Consider the following 18,636-nt stretch of genomic DNA (forward strand, 5'->3'; position numbering starts at 1 on the left):
TTTCTCGTTTTCAATTGGGAACACGTTAAAAATAAAAGGTATTTATTGTAAAAGTATGCGCTGTATAAGTATTGTGGGGTTTCCTCATATTGCATTTTTTAAGGCAGCGTATTGAAAACCCCTCTGTATTGGTACGGTCCAAAGGCTATAAATACTCCCTCAGTCCGGCGCACAGTGTTCAGCTTCGGTTGCTAAGGAACCACTGAATGCAGGTAATACATCAGGACAGCTGTAGCATGCTAGCTTTCAAACAGACTGCGTAGCCAAGCTAATGCTACAACTGATTCAGTTACAACTGATATTATTATAAATGTATCAACGTCCCTTTTCCTATTTTAGTCTAACGAATCACGGGTACATCTGGGCACAATGACAAGCCGTTAACCGGTACCGTTAGCAGACTGACTAACGTCAGGATGTTATCCTATCAGCTAGCTTACGACACCGGCTAATAACCAAGTGCTCCACGGGCTGCATCGTGTTGCAGAGCGAGCTCACTATAACGTTATACTTTGCTCAACATACTATACTTAATTTAGCCTAATTTTATTTATGTATAAGTCCTACATTATCAATGACAAACAGTTCTCGTGCTGCTAATGTGTCGGACAACGTGGCGTTAATTTCTTCTTGTCAAACATGAATGTTTTTCGTAGCCTTAAACTTATTTGTTAGGCCAGAACTACTTAACGCTAATAATCCTCACTAACGCCAGTGTGAATTAATAGTGTCTGTGCTATATGTGTCTCGCTAGTCGTTTTAAGAATGTCACATAATTCATTCACAGTAACGTTTACGTTTGTAATGTCGGACAACATGGTGAAGTTACGTTAAAGTTGTACATCAGCTGGTGGTTGACAGCACTGCTCTTGGCTGTTTTTGAATAGAGTCTGTAGGTTTTGCCAGTGGCTGCTGCTACAGGATGGGGTGAAGTAGCGTGTGTTCTGGCATGTGGAACTAGGCTAGCAATGTAGCACCATGTTTGCCACAGGGTGGAAGGCCCTGGCCACATCTGACTGACTAAAGCAAGTGTTAAAGCCTTTTCAACGAGGACTGTTACGTGGCATCAAGCGTTGGAATTCAGATTAAATACAGTTTAAATTGATCAACGTTATGTTTCAATATGTTTCTTGTCTGGATGTCAGCATTACATGTGCTCTAGATTTGGGGTGATCAGCAGGTTAGACTGCAGTGCAAAAGTCCCCCAAAACACATGCTACATTTTAATGCTGTGGCTAGAGTTTATAAATAGTCTTTTAGTTGTAGTTTCAGTTTGAGATATGTTTTTGTGCAGTGCAAAGGTTTGCTGGGATGGGCCACTGTGGGTTAATCTTCAGAGATGTTTGTGCATTGAGTAACTGTTGGATCTTAACGGCTAACTCTGCCATTTGCATGCAAAGTAAATAATAAGAGGAACGTGCACGCAGGTTGTCTTGTGGCCCTTTGCTCTACATCACACCATGTTGGCTTTTCCCTGGTAATATAAGCCCTTGAGACCAGGTCACTGTTCTTTTGTCCCCCTTGCAAAGACACTAAGGCATGCTTCCAACCCCTATCCCCATTCATTTTTCACACACTCCCCCCCCCCCCCCCCCCCCCCCCATCTTTTCCCTTTTTTTGTCTCTCCCTCCCCCTTCCATTCACTTCACCACTTCAACTCTTGACATTTTGTTGGACCCAACTGACTACGATTGTGATGGCATTCCCCCAAAGGATTTCAATTTGGACATACTCTGTGGTTTTCTTTGAGTTTTTACTAGTCCATGTTTGTAGTACCAATAAGAAATGGTCCAGTTCACTGTGCATGATGGAATGTGAAGTGCTTCTTTGTTCTGGCTCTCCTCATGCCCATGTGTTCCCCTTCGGCCTTTGTGAACATGAACTTCTGCCTTTCATGTGTGAATGGGGCAGCATGTAGAGCCTAGCCTGGGTCATGTATAGTAATGTGGTACTTGGAACACTTTTTTTTCAGGCATTCTGTTCTTCTGGAGGCTTTTCTCCACTACAACATGTTGGAGGAAAGGAAATTAGCAGATTTTACACTCCTATCCAAGGACTGATGGATCTGTCTAGAAACTTATAAGCTACTGTTCAATCAATTTGATTTATTTCAATGAAGTGCTTTCTCTGCAATGTGTGGGACCAGTGTCCGGTAATCGTTGACATTGTTTCATAAGAATCCCTTTTCATCTGTCCCTGTAGGTGGCTTAAACATGACGGTGGCATAGTGAGGAAAGCTTGTCAGTCTGGCTGGTTGAGGTGTGGAGGGGACACCACAAACCACGCCAGGATTCTGACTAACACACTTTCCACTGCCCTCAGTAAATCTCCTCCTCATCTCCATGTCCGTCGGTGGATAGTTGCTACAAACATGGTGACTCTTATCACAGAGCAGCTCCGTAAGCAGAGTTTGGAAGAGCCGTATTACAAGGCTTTCTCATTCAATGTCAATGTGGTAAGTAGGATACTAAATCTTTTTTTTTTTACTCGGACCACTTAGTTTTGTGTTCTAGTTTTGTATTTAAGTTTATTTTATTTCTGTTTCAGTCATTACCTGCAGTGGGGTCCAGTCCCACGGTCTCATGGAGTGCTTGTAGATCATCACAAGGCGAGTTCATTGAATTTAGTGCAGTGTTTGGAACCTCTCGATGGGGAAATCTGCCTGCCTAGTCTCATGTCTTGTCTTTTGGTATTTTCAGAGATCAGCTCAGCTACACACCCATTATCCAAACCCAACCTTCTGGGTGATTCCTGTGGACTAGACTCCCCATGGTGTCCTTCCCACTCTGGAGAACCCCTCCAGAGACAAGAGGTTTCTTTTACAAACCAGGTTTTCCAAAGCTCACCTCCTCCACCACCTCCAAAACGCCACTGCCGGTCCCTTTCTGTTCCAGAGGACTTGTCTCGGTGTCGCTCCACCTGGCATCCTAGTGCATCCAAGGTTTGGACCCCAGTCAGACGTGGCTGCCAAAGTGGAGGAGCATCTAGTTCCAGCTCTGGAGCCAGCTCTTTGCCACTTTGTGGTCCCAGTTCCTCTTTCACCTCTTCCTCCATACACTCCTCTTCTAGCCCTACCTTCTTTAGCTTAGCACTGTCCTCAGACTCGCCGATACCCTGGAGCTTCTCATGGGACCCCTGTGACAAACTGAAAGGAGCCTGTTCTGCCTCCTTTGCTACGCCTTCCTCCTGCTCCTCCTCACCAGCCCCCCTGGTTTCCCATTCAGTTCCGCAGCGCCGCTTCTCCCTCTCCCCCGTGCACATTCAGGATGCCTCCATGGTGCTCCTGCCCCCCCAGCCCTCCCCTGCTTCTGCTTTGACGTATAGCAGTCCTGGCATAGAGCACCCAGCCCTGGCTTCATCTCCCACTTCAGCCTGCAGCACGCCATCCTCCTCTAGGCGCGACCTGCACCCAGCGCTGCCGCGCTGCCACTCGCAGCCCTGCGACATGCGCAAACCGCGCTTGAAGAGGCGCCATGACCCAGATGTTCTGCCCTGCCCCAGGCCAGGCCTAGACTTCAGCAAGATGACACAGGTGAGCAAGAAAGCCCAAAGTGCTGTGGGTAGATTCTGTCAATCTCCTCCTATTGCTGGTGACAGTATGTAATCAGAGGGCCTGGGTTCACTGCCTTCTGGATCTTGGAGGGCAATATTTGGCCCATGCGAGTACCCCATCCCCAGCAACTCGGGAAGCTAAGTGTGGCCCTTAACTATTCAGCTGTCTTCATTTCAGCCTGGTGTTAACTTATGGATGATTAGTGAAGAAGTACTGCTCCAGATCCGTATCCACAAACCTGTCCCAGTCACATCAGTGCACTCAGGATTGGGTTCCGGGTTGTGTTTTTGTGTCATAAACTGCATTTTCCTGATCTCCATTGGCTGTGATGCACCCTACTGAAAACGGTTCCAGCCAGAGTTTGACCTGTTAATAATTTGATTTGTGTCACAGGTTTCCTTGTTGGCAACTGCCTAGTAAAGCGAAACTAACTTGCCACGTTGTTGAACACATGTTCAAAATGGCTGTCAAGGCAAATTCCTAAATGCAGGCTTTTTCTGACTATTTAAGAGACATTTCACACAAAATCAAAAGAAAGTGTGCATCTACCCATGGACGAGAGTTCCCATGCTTGTGACGATGAGCTATGAGCCTCTTGTCCATGAGTAGATGCACACTTTCTTCTGCGCGGTGATAGTTATAGTTCGGTAGAAAGAAAATGGTTCCTAAATTAAACTAGTTACAAAAAGGTCTGGATTATCTTGAGTAACCAGGTCATGATTTCTGGAAAGTATTTTTTCTTTTTTATAGCGCTTTGAGCTCCACTAGCAGAGTGCCATTTAGTTCAATTATTATCAAGGGAAGGCAAACGTCTTTACAGCAGAAGTCTCGCTCTGCAACTCGCAACAAAAACAATCTAGATTGATTCATGGGAATACAGTTAAGAGGAAAAATATGTACTTTGGGATGAAATGTCTCTATAAAGTTAATTTCTAGCTAATATTATGTCGCCTAAATGAACCACCAGTACATAATTCAAATTTGGTAGCTAGAAAGTTAAAGTGTGTGAGCGTGCTGTGACACTCCTGGTGCTTGCCTACACATTCTGATCTATGAATGTCAAATGGGTAAATCAGTTTCATATTTTAATGGGACTAAATGCCATTTATATCATTTAAGTGTCTGTAGTTTCTAGAGTTGATGTGGTCTTGGATGATACTTTGCTCGTGTCAGCCAAGACCATTAACTCAATCAGTTAATCTTTACTTAAACACAAACGGGCGCTACAATCCATGCAGACTTCCTGGCATTGCCATTGATTTAATCACTGCACCATCTGTATTTTATTACCTTTTGGGTGTGGATCCTGGAGAAGTATGAAGCGGATGACTCGGCTGTATTAATGAGACTTAGACTGGTCCACAAGTGTTTTGCCACATGTTAATTGCTAGATTTGTGACATGATGATCATGCCTCCTCCTCTTCTCCTGTGTAGATTGGTAATCACGAGAGCCCACTGTGTGGTACAGGCGGCTGCATCGCTCCAGGGTCTTTCCAGGCAGAGCAGCGATCTGCGTTCTCCCCTGCCGAGTTCCTGGGACGAGCCAGCATTGGACCACTAAGCGAAAGTGAAGAGGAGGAAGAAGATAAAAGGACTGCAATAGATGGAGGGCAAAAGATGGCTTTTGAAAGAGACTGCACAGAACTGGACTTGAACCTTATAGAAGAGAACTGACCACTCCTTGACGCTAGAGTGTGATGACTGCATTCATAACTATGTTAAGCACACCTGTAGGCTTTGTCCACTAGCAGAGTCCTTGGGAACCTGCTGCCCTCCTAAGGCACATGTTCAGCGTTCATAATCAAGAACCAAGCAATTAGAAGCTAATCAAATTACGATGTTATCATTGTAACGCTTACTTAATTATTCAACATTTCACAAAAAATTCAACGCTCCATAGGGAAATGTGCATGAGCAAATAAGCTAGTTTTCTTGCACACAGAATTTTGGCTTACTTTACGTTAACTATTGGTATCTTCATTTCCTTACTACAACTCATCATAATCAAAGAACTCTGTATACTGGAGCAATCAGAATGTGCTTAATATTTCCTCACACGTGATTTGAAAACATATTAAAAGCCAATAGATTAATAGAATAGAGGTAAACATTCCTCGGTGCGCCATCAGATACGGGCATAGTATTTATGAGAAGCTCAAGCATAAGAATTCAGATCTGTACATTAATGCTCTCCTGTATGTTAAGTGGGATACATTCCAGGATTTCACTGCTGTTCCTTAAAGCCATCAGACATTGTCGTAGATTTATTTCTCTTGTGAGTAACTACATCAAAGGGAAAATGTTTATTATAGTGAAAACACAGCTCTCCCTTTTGTTCATATATATTTTCTCAATTGCTTGAACATACACAGACCTCTTGAAGAATAATACTGCTGATAATATAAGCTGACCATGCCTTAAGCTTAAAATGGAGTTCTTGGTCCTCTGGTCTTCTTTTCACAGCCAGACGTTTTTTGCAATCTCCATTTGCGCTGATTCAGACGTTTTTGAACAGGTGGCACATGCACTATAACAAGTCAATTGAATAGCGGAGTTGATGCTGCAGCTGGACTTTATAGGGCACAATGTAATGTACTTCAGTGGTTGGAGTGGGTACACGCATTGAGCCAGAGTGTATGACAAAGGTGGTGCTGATGCAGATGTTTTGGTGGCCTTTCAGAAATGATTTTTAATGTATTTTCAGCTGGAAATACTACTGTTGCACAATTTATGTACAAATAAAATTGAATAGAGAAATTATTTTTTTTTTTCAAAAAGTGTATCGTCTTCCATTTACTAATAACTTATACTGCCTCCAGTTGAATGACAGAACAGGGGCCCATACATTAGAACATGATTGTGACCCCTAGTGGCTGACTTTAGTATAATCCTGTGCAGAGAAATACATTAAGTTCATTCTGACTTTACTAACTACATTTTCTGTTTAGGAGACAAAGTTTTCACAAAAACCTAAATATAACTTGCTTCAACGGAGTAACAATAACGTCTCTTTTCGAGGCGGATACATGGCTAGATATCTGAAAACATTAATCGTCAGACAAAGTTAAAGTATACCAAACATGTTATTTTAAAGTTTTATCATTTTACAAGGAGGCACGTTGCACTGAAAAGTTTTGCCTGTGCGAGATTGAGATTGTCGTTCCGCCGTGGACAGTGAGGGCGCTCCTTGCAGTCCACCGGTGCTTTTTTTTCACAGGCTGTCTGACCCCCCCACCAACAGGCCACTTCCTCTTTTGTCTAATTTCATGGCGATCGGGAGAGAGGGAACGCCACCGACGCACGCACACTGCCTCAGCACTCTTGAAAGAGTTTATCCGGGGTAAATAACTGACATTATTATTGCAAGATTCGGTCACCGGGTTTTCAAAGTAGTTTTCCTTGAATTCAGTCATGTGGACGAGTCACATTTCCCTGTAGAGTTGATGAACTGTGTAGCTTGTGGGTCAGATATTTCACATTGTAGCGCCACTCGCTGATAACAAATCGGACTGAACGGGCTCCCCCCGCCGTTTGCACCTCACACTCAGCGGCACGTTAGTTAACGGCGCAGGCTAGCTAACGTTAGCAATGCTGCAAACGCCTGATACATGTAGCTATGGGTTTTTATTTATTGGCACACTTAACAAGTTTGTTGGCAGCTAAATAACACCAAAAATGCTGCGTGTCTTCGGGAGTTAGCAGGGAATTGTAGTTTTCATTAAATGAAGCTACTTAAAGTCCTCGAATGTTTGTGTTTGGGTTAACGCTAGCTAGCCAACATCGGCTAGCTAGCTCTCGTGCTATGTATTTAGTTAGCATTAGCGATTCAGAGTTAATTCAAGTTGATACTTTTAAGAACGAACATGTTGATTGTAATATACTAGCCACATGGTAAGAGCGGGGTAACTTTTGTATTTGAAGGAACGTATACATATTATTCACCATTCAGTACCAGTAACGGTTAGCTAGCGGTTAGCTAGTTAACGGTAACTTGGCTGCTAACGAGAGGCTCACTCAACGCTACATGTTCACTACTAACGTTAAGTTGTCGTTACATTCACCACTCGTAACAGCGTTTTATTTAACTGGTAACTTGTCGGTGTTGTTTAACTGGGTATAGTGTGAGAGAGTGGCGGTGTTATTGTAAAATAAAGTTGACCACAAAGTTGTAGTCCATGACCGACAGTAACAGGTTAGATGTAGAACCATGGCACAGTGTGAAAGTAAAGTCAAAGAGTATTAGTCCTTACGACCCGGTCCTGAATTAGCTAGTTATGAGTACACATTACCTTTAACAAAATACATAATACTAGTTAAATTTTATTGACTTCTCTGTTTGAATCCTGCAACATGGCGTTGTTGTTTTAGCTCTATACAAGACACCTAATGTAGTGAGACTACATTGCCATAATCTAAAATCAATGTGTCTTTTCATTGTTTACAGTGTAAACGAAGTTGTCAATCTGACCGGCACTGTTCTCCAGGTGAGTGAGTCTCTCTACAGTCACTGTACAAATAACTATAATCAATTTATTGTTTTCATTTTGAGGAATCTTCAAGTTTATAGGTATCATGTCCATGTTTTAATAGCTACACAATAATATACTTTTTTCATACCAGGAAAATGTAGTCACTGCTAGTTTTTAACAAACAAAATTCAATGTACCTTTTTTTTAAACAGTTTTGATCATGTGGAAATAGAAACAAGTGAATTATGATTATTGTTTTCTTTACCATCTGTGTTTTATTATTATTTGTGTGCAGGTGAAGCTAAGTGGACGACATTAAAAGGCCTCCATAGGACTTGGCTCTGCTCTACTCTGTCCCCGGTTCAGACTGCGCGGTCTATGGCTCTGATGGACAAACACAAACAAGTCAAGCGGCAGAGACTTGACCGCATTTGTGAGGGTGAGATTTATACTCGTAAACAAAGTCAAAGTAAGAACTTGCATGCCTTAAGTATATTTTGTTATTTCAATATAAAGAATTTAAATAAAAATGCTATGAAGGCCATCATACCCATACAGTCGGACAGTTGAGCCTTATATTAATGATTAATAAAGATGAAAATGTGTAAGGTGGTAAAACACAACATTCTACCAGCAGCTGTGTTAAATATGTAGGCAGACCATAGTGAGGGCAGATTTAAACTAGAACACGTTGAAATGTTTTAGTTTTTTGTTTTTTTTAAACTACATGCCGACAGTTCCAGATTATTTTTGTATAATTCTGCTCTATAATGGTTTCTTTTAATATATTATCCTGCCGTTCTTTTGAATATTCTGGTGTTAATGTAATTATTTATTTTGTTTTACGGGGGTCAAAGGCTATTGGTTGGTAGTGTTGTGAACTGACTGGTTGAATTGCTGACCCTGATTACGGAGCAATGGAAGGGACTGAGGGTGGTGGTATGTTTTTCATTTAGGTTAAAAAAATAATAATTATGTCAATGTACTTCCGGGTCAGTTTGCCCTCTGCCCCGCACTTGCAGCTAAGAGACTATTTCACCATTTTGCTCTCTTCTTGTTCTTCGGGTTGACTGGAAGTACTTTTTTTCCAGAACTCAAAAGTATTGCGCCTTTTTTCACCCATGTCCATTCACGGGGCTCCGTACATTTGAGGGTGAAGCAGGTCGCTGTTTGTCAATTTATTTGATTAAATTGGGACGCGAGGAACGTGCAGATGGAGGCGATGCACTGTATTTCACATTGAAGATGACTGAACATAAGTAAACTTTGTGTTGCTACACAGTCATGGGTGGTACAGTGCAGATTTCCAGAAGAGACAGTATTCTGAGCTGTTGTGGATGGTGGAGATCAGACATAATGGTGTGCTAAAATGGAGGGAACAGTCTGGGTGAGTCTCTGGAGACGGGTGAGAGGGAGAGGACAAGGTGAAGGGTCGTGGCCGCAACTACGGGGAAACGGTCCAGCTGTCTCTTTAAAAAACGACAACAGCCCAAACTGCCCTCGGCCTCAGACCCGGCTATGCTAATGAGGTTAGTGCTGGTTGGCTGGCCCTCAATGATGCTGCCTGCTGATTGGAGGCTGTGCGTGGGGGAGGGGCTGGGCGTGGATGACAGCTGGGATCCAGCCAGCCAAGAGCAGGCTGACAGAGAGAGAGGGAGAAAAAAAAAAAAGCGATAGAGGGAGAGCAAGGGGAGAGAGAGAGAGAGAGGAAGACAGGCTCACAGACTTCATAATGCAAGGTTAGGCCTGGTGCTCATGTGTTTTCTATTTTGGCATGTGTTTTTTGAAATGTGTGACGTGTGGGGGTAGAGATCTAAGGTTCGGGTGTGGAGCAGCTATGCGTGTGTGCAGTTTCCCTTTTATGTTCAGCACGTATTGGTTTTGTCGCAGCCGTCAAGAAGGAACTGAATACCCGAGTGTGTGTGTGTAGCTGCGTCTGGGTGGAGTACCGCTGCTTGCTGCATTATCATCGTTTGCTGCCCCTCCCCCCCCTCACCTCTTACTACTCCAACTGCGGCCAGAGGGAGAGAGAAGAGGAGGAGGGATTGAGGGGAAAGAAAGGGAGAGGGAGGGAGAATGAATGAATCACTGAATGAATTGTATTGTGTGTGCGGCCATGCTTGCGCTTAGTAGGCCTCGGGTATGTCAGTGTCCTATACTCAAATTACTCTTTGTGTAGGCCTACTTGTATATTTCCACAACTACTTTTTCAGAGGGGTCTTTGTGATGAACCCCTTTGGATTCTTCTACACAGTAAGCGTCTCTTTGTGCGTTCAGCGTGTAGCATTAGGCCTGTTAGCATTCTTGAGCCATCTGCAATAACTGTGAATCACACTGCTAAACGGAGTGCAGTAGAGAAGTACATTGTTGTACATATTTATAACCGTACCGGCTGTGTGTGTTTTTCTGTGGTGTGCTTTTCAAGCATGCATTGGGAAATGCTCAGACGTCAGAGGAAGTGTTCACAAATATTTGTTTTCCACCCTTGGCTACCGGCTACCGGCTCCCTTACCTCGTCTGCTGTCTCACCATTACCTCCTGCCCCGTGTCCAAGTAAATGTTCCCGCTAGACACACTCCCCCACCCTGGGACACACACACACACACACACACACACACACACACACACACACACACACCTGTCACACAGCAGGGGCAAGATGGTGTGTACTGGTGCATGTGTGGGGTCAGTCCAAGACAAGAACTGCAGAGAGAGAGAGAGAGAGAGGAGTAGAAAGCATTTGCAGATACAACTGTATCAATTTCCCCTCCATTTAATACCGATGCATTGGCAGAGATGTGGCATTTATTTATGGCATTTATTTGTGTTTGACATGCAACATTTCCTTTGTTGGCATAATGGTGAGTGACCATGATGCACATGGGCCAAACATGCAGATGTTTGCCAGTGAGGTCTGTGTCTGAAGAAAGGGGGGAACCAGACAAATAGGAAGAGGGACTCTTGCGGACAGGAGAATTTAGGTCATGACTCAGACCCCCTCATGAACCCCCACCGCCTCCTCTCCGAGACCCCGCAGTTTTCTCTACCCCCCCCAGCCGCCACACTCCATCACCTCTCCCCTTCTCGTCCCAGCCCCCCCCCCCCCCCCCCCCCCATATCTCTCTGCGTGTGCACTTCTAATACAATGGCAGGTCAGGTTCCCAGACTTCTGCATCATAAACCAAAATGTAACTTCACCCTTATGAGGGGTCTAAAGAATCTTAAGTACAGAGAGGGATCGATGGTGTATGCTGGTTCCAAGCATGATGAAACAGAGCTGGAGTTCAACACCAAATAGGCCAGGATGCTGGACACTCTCCATGCTCCTCACAGATTTAGTAACACATCACGTTTCTAACCATAGAGAAAACACACACACACTCGCACATCATCCTCGTAGTGCCCTGAGGGTGTTGTTGACATTGGATGCGTTGGGGAAAAGAGAGTCATCAAGGTCTTGAGTTATCGTCTAAGGAGTGTGGCAGTTACTCCTGTTAACTTTAGCCATGTGTGCAGGCGGATTTAGTTTGAGTGTACGATGACTTACATCATCTTGGGTAGTCCAGACGTGGGAAATGCAGACTGTTGAGTCATTAATCTCGAGCTCAACCTCGCTGGTTCTGAAACACAAGTGGTTGGTAGCTGTGTACATCAAGGGGCATCAGCAGTGAGTAGTAGTGTAACCGTACGCATCCCCCACACGGTGCGGCACGCACGTGAACCACGGATTCATTACAAGTTTAATAAAGTTTTACTGTTGATCGTTATCGGCTCATTAATGCTTTCTAGTCGCCCATCCCCGATAACGCTGCCTTGTGAACAGCAGATCCATGTTGAGATCGGCAGGAGAGCTAGTGAACGTTAGCACCGAAGCTAACGGCTAACATATGGAGGTTCCATTGAGAACCATTACTTTATCATGGGTTCATGCTCCATTCAGTAAAAAAATAGTGTTGGTCCGAGGAAAATTATGACGTTATAATGATGTGTTCAAATGTAATCTTGTGAATGTAGTTTTTGGTAAGAAACTTGAATATATATATACAGTTGATTGAAGGCGATGTTTTGTTGATGTTGAAATATAATTATCTGTATTGGCGGGACAGAAACGGGATCTGGGCACTCTTAAGTTATACTTGTATCCTCAGCAGTACGCTTTAGATGAAAACATGTGTTACACCTCTTGCTAATATGCAGCAACTAACATTACTTTCTTCCTGCTGGACTCAGGTATCCGACCCCCCATCCTGAACGGGCCAATGCACCCGCGACCCCTGGTTGCCCTGCTGGACGGGCGCGACTGCACTGTGGAAATGCCCATCCTCAAAGATGTGGCCACAGTGGCCTTCTGCGATGCCCAGTCCACACAAGAGATTCACGAGAAGGTAGAAAAGACACACACACACACACACACACTTCCATACTGCAACCCTAATCCATGAGGCCAGAACACTTCAATCCTATAGTATGAAAGTAATTAAGATCTGCACTGCTGCCTTTTCTATTCTATCAAGCAGAACTGTCTCCACCACAGCGTTCACAGTTGTTGAAGTGGTGTAATATTGAGGTTTTAAGTGGAGTTGACTGTGATTAAAATGATTTCTGATGCGTTTTTCTTCTCTAGGTGCTAAATGAGGCCGTTGCTGCCCTGCTCTACCACACCATCACTCTGTCCAGAGATGACTTGGAAAAGTTTAAAGGCCTTCGTGTCATTGTCAGGATTGGCTCGGGCTTCGACAACGTCGACATCAAAGCAGCTGCCGAGCTAGGTTAGCGGGTGGAACTTCAAACATGTTTTCCCGAGACACCGACTCAACCATGAGCTTCTGCATAGACTAACACACAGAGGGACTAATGTTTCTTTCCTACTTTCAGGCATTGCCGTCTGTAACGTGCCAGCATCGTCTGTGGAGGAGACGGCCGACACTTCGCTATGTCTGATCCTCAACCTGTACAGGCGAGTCACCTGGATGCACCAGGCCCTCCGGGAGGGAACCCGGGCCTCCAGTGTGGAGCAGATCAGGGAGGTAGCTGGCGGAGCTGCTCGCATCCGGGGGGAGACGCTGGGCATCATCGGTCTAGGTGAGTGAAGAGTGAAGAGTGGGCGTCGAGATTTATCAGGGGGCACCAGAGCCAGGTCTTCTAACATGACTTGTTTTGAATTTATGTTTCAAAATAAAAGGCTGATTTTTACTTATTTGCAGCTGTTGATAACCTTCCCATTTCTCTTCGTCTTGCAGGACGTGTCGGCCAAGCCGTGGCTCTGCGGGCTAAGGCCTTTGGATTCGGCGTGATCTTCTATGACCCGTACCTGCCTGATGGCGTGGAGCGCTCACTGGGCCTGCAGCGCATGGCCACTCTGCAGGACCTGCTCATCCACTCTGACTGCGTATCCCTGCACTGCAGCCTCAACGAGCACAACCACCACCTCATTAACGACTTCACCATCAAACAGGTGTGTGGGTGCACTCTGAATATGCCCAAACACAAGTTTTGTCTCATGTTCCAATATTCTCAAATGTTGGAGTATTTACAAAAGGCAGCGTCTAATCAATGACAATGGAAAAAATGTGTTTACATCAATGGTTTTGAGATTTAAAAAGAAATGGTTTATGAAATATGTTTTGGTTTTTATTGTTTTACTTTTTTAGGACATTTTTGCACTCTGTCTTGTCTAATTGTTAGAGGAAATGCTATGAATGATGTGCCTGCATCAGCTACGTAAACTGCTGCTTTATCAGAATGACCGTATCCTAATATAATCCTGCCCTTTTGTTTAGCAGCGTACCAGATAAAGATATTATCTCAAGTTCCAGCCTTGTCTAGCATGGCCTGCTCCCCATAGTCTAAGCGTGCTGTTATTGATTCTGTGATACAGATGCGTCAGGGAGCCTTCCTGGTGAACACGTCAAGAGGCGGTCTGGTTGACGAGAAAGCACTGGCTCAGGCCCTGAAAGAGGGCCGGATACGAGGGGCTGCCCTGGACGTTCATGAGACGGAACCTTTCAGGTGACAATGACCCTCGACACCCAACCGCTGCGTCCGACACACAACCTCATCGCTCGTCTCCGTAACGACCTTTCCCTTTCTTCACAGTTTTTCAACAGGGCCTCTGAAGGACGCCCCCAATTTAATCTGTACCCCGCACACATCCTGGTACAGTGAGCAGGCCTCCGTGGAGGCTCGCGAGGAGGCAGCCAGGGAGGTTCGCCGCGCCATCACCGGTAAGTTCTCCCTGAACGGAATCAAGCCTGTTGTTTCACCTAAATACATGGATATAGATACATTATAGATGCAGTAGACGGGAACGACACAAATCCAACGCTTTCATTCTGTGGACACTGATTTGCTGAAGGGTGTACAACATTACGGGTGATTTACAGAAAGGAAAGCCTGTATAGAGTTGATTTTAAAGAATGATGGATGACCCGTTACCCGCCTTGATTACATTAAATGAGTATTTTATCATACGGCTCTACCAAACATTTAGAAGCATCAAAGCTTCATTCACGTTGACCTTCGAATGCGGCTACACTAACGTCATTCGTGTTATACTGTTTGTACAGCAAGCGGGAGAGCAAACAGTGATTCCACCACCGTTGTTGAAAGTCTAGACGACAACAGATATGGATTGATGCAGAGTATTTTGATTTAAAATAAATCTTGTTTTACAACACAGTTTACAACACTCTGGAGTTATTGGCAATATTTGGATCACACAGTCAATCCTACGCAGCCACCACTGGAATTTAACATAGTACTATTCACTACTGAATACACACTTTGTAAGCCGTACCTGTAAGTTATGATCATGTGCCGATGCAGAGTAAATATAAAGAAGAAACAGTTAATCGCGTAGCTTAATCTTTATCTGCTACTGCAGAAATACTGGGTTTAAACGGAATAAATAGAGAAAGGTGCGCAGTATTCGAGTGTTGATTTGTAATTTGAGAGTCAACATTATGAATGTAGCTTCAAACTATTCGGTACAATCTATGCAAAGTTGAATATTCGGCCTAAACCGGCGAAACAGTTGGCCTAGGAATTCAGATTTGGGTAAAGCCCTGAAACTGATCAGGTCCTCAAAAACAGACCAGAAACCCTCTCTGAGTAACGGTCTGTTTCTCCAACTCCAGGACGAATCCCCGACAGTCTGAAGAACTGCGTTAATAAGGAGTATCTGATGGCAGCCTCTCAGTGGCCCAGCATGGAGGCCGCCACCGTTCACCCAGAACTTAATGGAGCCACTTACAGGTGAGAGGAGTGGGTGTGGAAGGTGAGAATGGTCGGGGGAGGGGGGGGGGGGTTACATATTTTACAACGAGCAGCTATCGTGATTTATGTTCCTTCATCTGTGTTTCAGATTCCCTCCAGGTCTGATCAACGTTGCAGCAGTAGGGGGTCTCCCGGGAGCTGTTGCAGGGGTTGAAAGCCTCGTTTCAGGAACCCTGTCACACGGCATCACCCCCGTCTCCCACCCCCCTCACGCCCCTTCCCCTAATAAGGCCGAAGCCGACAGAGACATCCCCTCTGACCAATAGCCCCCCCTGCTGCCACCAGCACATTCCGTCGCCTCTGGAACCCCCCTCCCCCCTCCCCCAGCATCAGACACAGCCCGCCCCTCCAGTACATCGGCAGCGCCAGTTTGACCTGATGTGGATCTACACAGTCTTGTTCCTCAGATCACATAACCAGCCCAGGAGTGACCTATCCACAGCTAGCCCCATCCCACCCACACCCTCAGAACACACACACGCATCCCTCCATCCTCGTCATCATCTCACCTACCTGCCACCCCCCCTCCCCCTCTCCCCCCTTCACTCCCCCACAATGTCAGCAATAACTGTGTTCTCAAGGATTCAATGATTGGATTGGTTTATATCCTTAGTTGGCTGTTGTTTTAATGGAAAGTTGCCCTGTTGTGGTTCTAGGTGTTAATGTTTGTTTGTTTTGTAAAAAAAAAAAAAAAATATATAGCATTTCTGACATGAGGCTTTACAGTCTGCTGCCTCCTGCAGTCCTCCTCTGACCGACTAGTCGAGGCACAGAGGCAGAAAGGTTGAAGCCCCCCTTTGTACATTAATGGCTCATGTTACTGCTCTCTTCTTCTTTTCTTTTTTTTTTTTTCTCCTCCCTCCACCTTTCTTGTGATGGGGGAACATGTGTACTAGAGTAAAGCAGACGGAATCACCAACCGTACATCCTGTCCTCCCCACCAGGCGCCGAGCGGCCCCTCAGCCCTGTTTGGCCCTTAGCTCCCCTTGGCACTGTCGTCCGCTGACTCGGCAGAGGGGTCTGTAATGCAGTCAGTGTGGAGCTCTGTCGGACTGGAACGTTTTTTTGTATCTGCTCAGCTCATACTACCGATAGTGATACCCAAACATCCTTCGTGACCTTTTTACCGGTGTGACCGTCTAAGTTTCAGGACAGTCAGCCCTGCAGTTACACATGCTCTGCCCCTTACGGATCGCTTCGTCACGACATGATAGCATCATATCAGAGAGCGCCTGTGCATGAATTTCATCTCATGCTGGAAGTGGTGTGTGTGTGTGTGTGTGTGTGTGTGTGTGTGTGTGTGTGTGTGTGTGTGTGTGTGTGTGTGTGTGTGTGTGTGTGTGTGTGTGTGTGTGTGTGTGTGTGTGTGTGTGTGTGTGTGTGTGTGTGTGTGTGTCACACACAAGAATCAAACGCAGCAGCCTTTTCTGGCTGGAGAACCTGAGAGCATGGCAGCGGCCTCGCCAGCAGAGGGCGCTGTCCCCCACGCTCAGAGTGGTGTTGCTGAGCGTTAGCGGTTAGCTGTAGTGATGAAGAACAGGATCTCACACTGCCAACATTCACAACACAGGATGGGTGACCAGGGATCGACTACCGCCTTATTGTTTTTATAAGATCTCACTGCATCCCACCAACACCACCACCCCTGCATCCACCCACCCTCCACTCCTCTCACACCGTCATGGCCCGCCCGACACACCTGCTCATCAACCAGTATGCATCCACCGATTCCTTTAAGCGTGAGGGGACAGCAGAGTTTAGTTTCCCTGTAGGAGCAAGCGGACAGTGTTCTTGCATGCTGGCTTTGTTAATGACAGTGGTGTGTGTGTGTGTGGGGACATGAGTGTGTGTGTGTGTGTCTGTTCCCTCACCCTGTTATGATAACAAGCTATTGTCTTTCCAAAGGAATAGTCCCTAGGAGTAACTCTTTAACGCTGTTGCCCTGGTGTCAAGGGAACACCTTTCTAGTACCTCAGTAACAGATATTGAATGTACCGTGCATACCCTTTTATTTTTATGTACAGATTTTCTAGATACTTCTTTACTATTCTTTACCAGAAGGGTTGTGAAATTGTAGCAGTAATGATACAATAAATTAAAAAAAGAAAAGCATTGCCCCATGAAATGAATTGACAAAATCCTTTTCGGTTCGCTCTCGGTCACTGAATACTCAGGCTTTGCGTATCTCTTTGATTTCTTCATTGTGGAAATTTCAGCACAAGGCTTTCCCGTTCTCAGACTTCAGACTATAGTGGATGTGTTTTGACCTCCATCTTACTGGCTATTGAAAAAGAAGGAAAAAACAAACGGCGGTCGTCGTGGTCTGCTAGTTTTATTTTTTTTTTTTTACTAGAACAGTAGTAGATGCAGTTTTGTTTTACTCCCCCCGCCTTCATTGTCAGGCTGCTCTATCTATAGTGCATGTGAGGTAATTCTTTAGGGGAAATACTATTGGCTTAAAGGATTTGTGTCATCTTGCTGTGTCCCTCCGCTCCTCGGCCTTTTTCCCCCACAAGAGTGTTTTCGACACGAGTTGCCATTTGTGTCGTGGTCAGTTTCCAGTGATGTACATTTTCCCTCAGAGTCTATGAGAGACACGGAGCATGTCTGTGTCCTGAGATGCTCGGCTCCTCTGTCATGTGATGAGTATATATTTTTAAAAATAACCCCCATAGTTCGGAATATGAGCATAATAGTAATCTTAAATTTTGCTGTTGATGATGATGATTATATATATATTTTTTGGTTCAGCAGTGCACTGTTATGAAAAGCATTCTGTTTTATTGTAGGATTTCATTTTTATGGATATGCTGTCTGTGTTCTACATGTTGTACTGAAACATTTCGGAGAAAAAACAAGAGATCCCTCTACTGGTGATTTTTTTTTTTTTTTTCATTATTATTTGTCTTATCCCAACTGTGTTTTCCAGCTGATATCCTCTGGGCCTTACTTATTCTGTCCCTGTAAAAATAGCTGTTATAGAAAGTCGCCATGGAACCACTCACTGCCTTAATCCAGTCGACCACAGTAGGTGAAGTCAGGAGACGCATCCAGTCGAAAAGAACGGGCCACAATCAGGGCTGCTCCGCAGAACGCTCCTCACACCCCGGCAGGTCTAAATCTGCAGCATGTTGCATGTCTTTTGTCACTGATGAACCGCATTTAAGCCTCGTTTTGGGCTCAAACACAAACATTCAGTGTGATGTCTTACTGCGCATTGATAAGATGTTATGGTTTTTTTTTCTTCTTCTTTTTTTAAACTTTTGAATAGTTCAAGTCAGCCCGGCACCGTGTTTGTGCGCCGGCTAACATAAGCACAGTGTGTATGCTCACAAAGC

At 44.9% G+C, this 18,636-nt stretch overlaps 2 protein-coding genes across 6 annotated transcripts in view; both read left to right on the forward strand.

The window, feature by feature from the left end:
- The first annotated feature begins 195 nt into the window (after positions 1-195).
- On the forward strand, positions 196-6,314 carry LOC142962778 (protein FAM53C-like). The gene is made up of 5 exons (XM_076103419.1): positions 196-212; positions 2,203-2,455; positions 2,548-2,608; positions 2,700-3,532; positions 4,989-6,314. Exons 2-5 carry the CDS (start codon positions 2,372-2,374, stop codon positions 5,226-5,228), a joined length of 1,218 nt encoding a protein of 405 aa, XP_075959534.1. The 5' UTR covers positions 196-212; positions 2,203-2,371; the 3' UTR covers positions 5,229-6,314.
- Positions 6,315-6,800: 486 nt separating this feature from the next.
- ctbp1l (C-terminal binding protein 1-like) overlaps positions 6,801-18,636 on the forward strand; it is a 12,529-nt gene continuing 693 nt past the window's right edge. The window contains exons 1-11 of one of the 5 annotated variants that reach the window (XM_076103081.1): positions 6,801-6,894; positions 7,999-8,038; positions 8,319-8,462; positions 12,254-12,408; positions 12,648-12,792; positions 12,899-13,105; positions 13,264-13,478; positions 13,902-14,032; positions 14,120-14,247; positions 15,160-15,277; positions 15,387-18,636. The exon at positions 15,387-18,636 is cut by the window's right edge and continues 693 nt beyond it. In XM_076103081.1, the coding sequence (XP_075959196.1) occupies positions 8,402-8,462; positions 12,254-12,408; positions 12,648-12,792; positions 12,899-13,105; positions 13,264-13,478; positions 13,902-14,032; positions 14,120-14,247; positions 15,160-15,277; positions 15,387-15,564 (1,338 nt within the window). In that variant the 5' untranslated portion in view covers positions 6,801-6,894; positions 7,999-8,038; positions 8,319-8,401 and the 3' untranslated portion in view covers positions 15,565-18,636. Of the gene's footprint in view, positions 6,895-7,072; positions 7,165-7,998; positions 8,039-8,318; positions 8,463-8,841; positions 9,763-12,253; positions 12,409-12,647; positions 12,793-12,898; positions 13,106-13,263; positions 13,479-13,901; positions 14,033-14,119; positions 14,248-15,159; positions 15,300-15,386 lie in introns of those variants that run through there. The other 4 variants (XM_076103084.1, XM_076103083.1, XM_076103085.1 and 1 more) reach the window with 4 other exon arrangements.

This window comes from Anarhichas minor, unplaced genomic scaffold, assembly GCF_050575085.1.
Source record: "Anarhichas minor isolate MPS153535 unplaced genomic scaffold, ASM5057508v1 ptg000028l, whole genome shotgun sequence".
NCBI lineage: Eukaryota > Metazoa > Chordata > Actinopteri > Perciformes > Anarhichadidae > Anarhichas > Anarhichas minor.

What these genes read in the sequence shown, in the direction of transcription:
- LOC142962778 (XM_076103419.1), top strand. Translation starts at nt 2,372, where the DNA reads ATGGTGACTCTTATCACAGAGCAGCTCCGTAAGCAGAGTTTGGAAGAG. An exon ending in TGCTTGTAGATCATCACAAG is followed by an intron (nt 2,609 to 2,699) that starts GCGAGTTCATTG and finishes TGGTATTTTCAG; the next exon opens with AGATCAGCTCAGCTACACAC. An exon ending in ACTTCAGCAAGATGACACAG is followed by an intron (nt 3,533 to 4,988) that starts GTGAGCAAGAAA and finishes TCTCCTGTGTAG; the next exon opens with ATTGGTAATCACGAGAGCCC.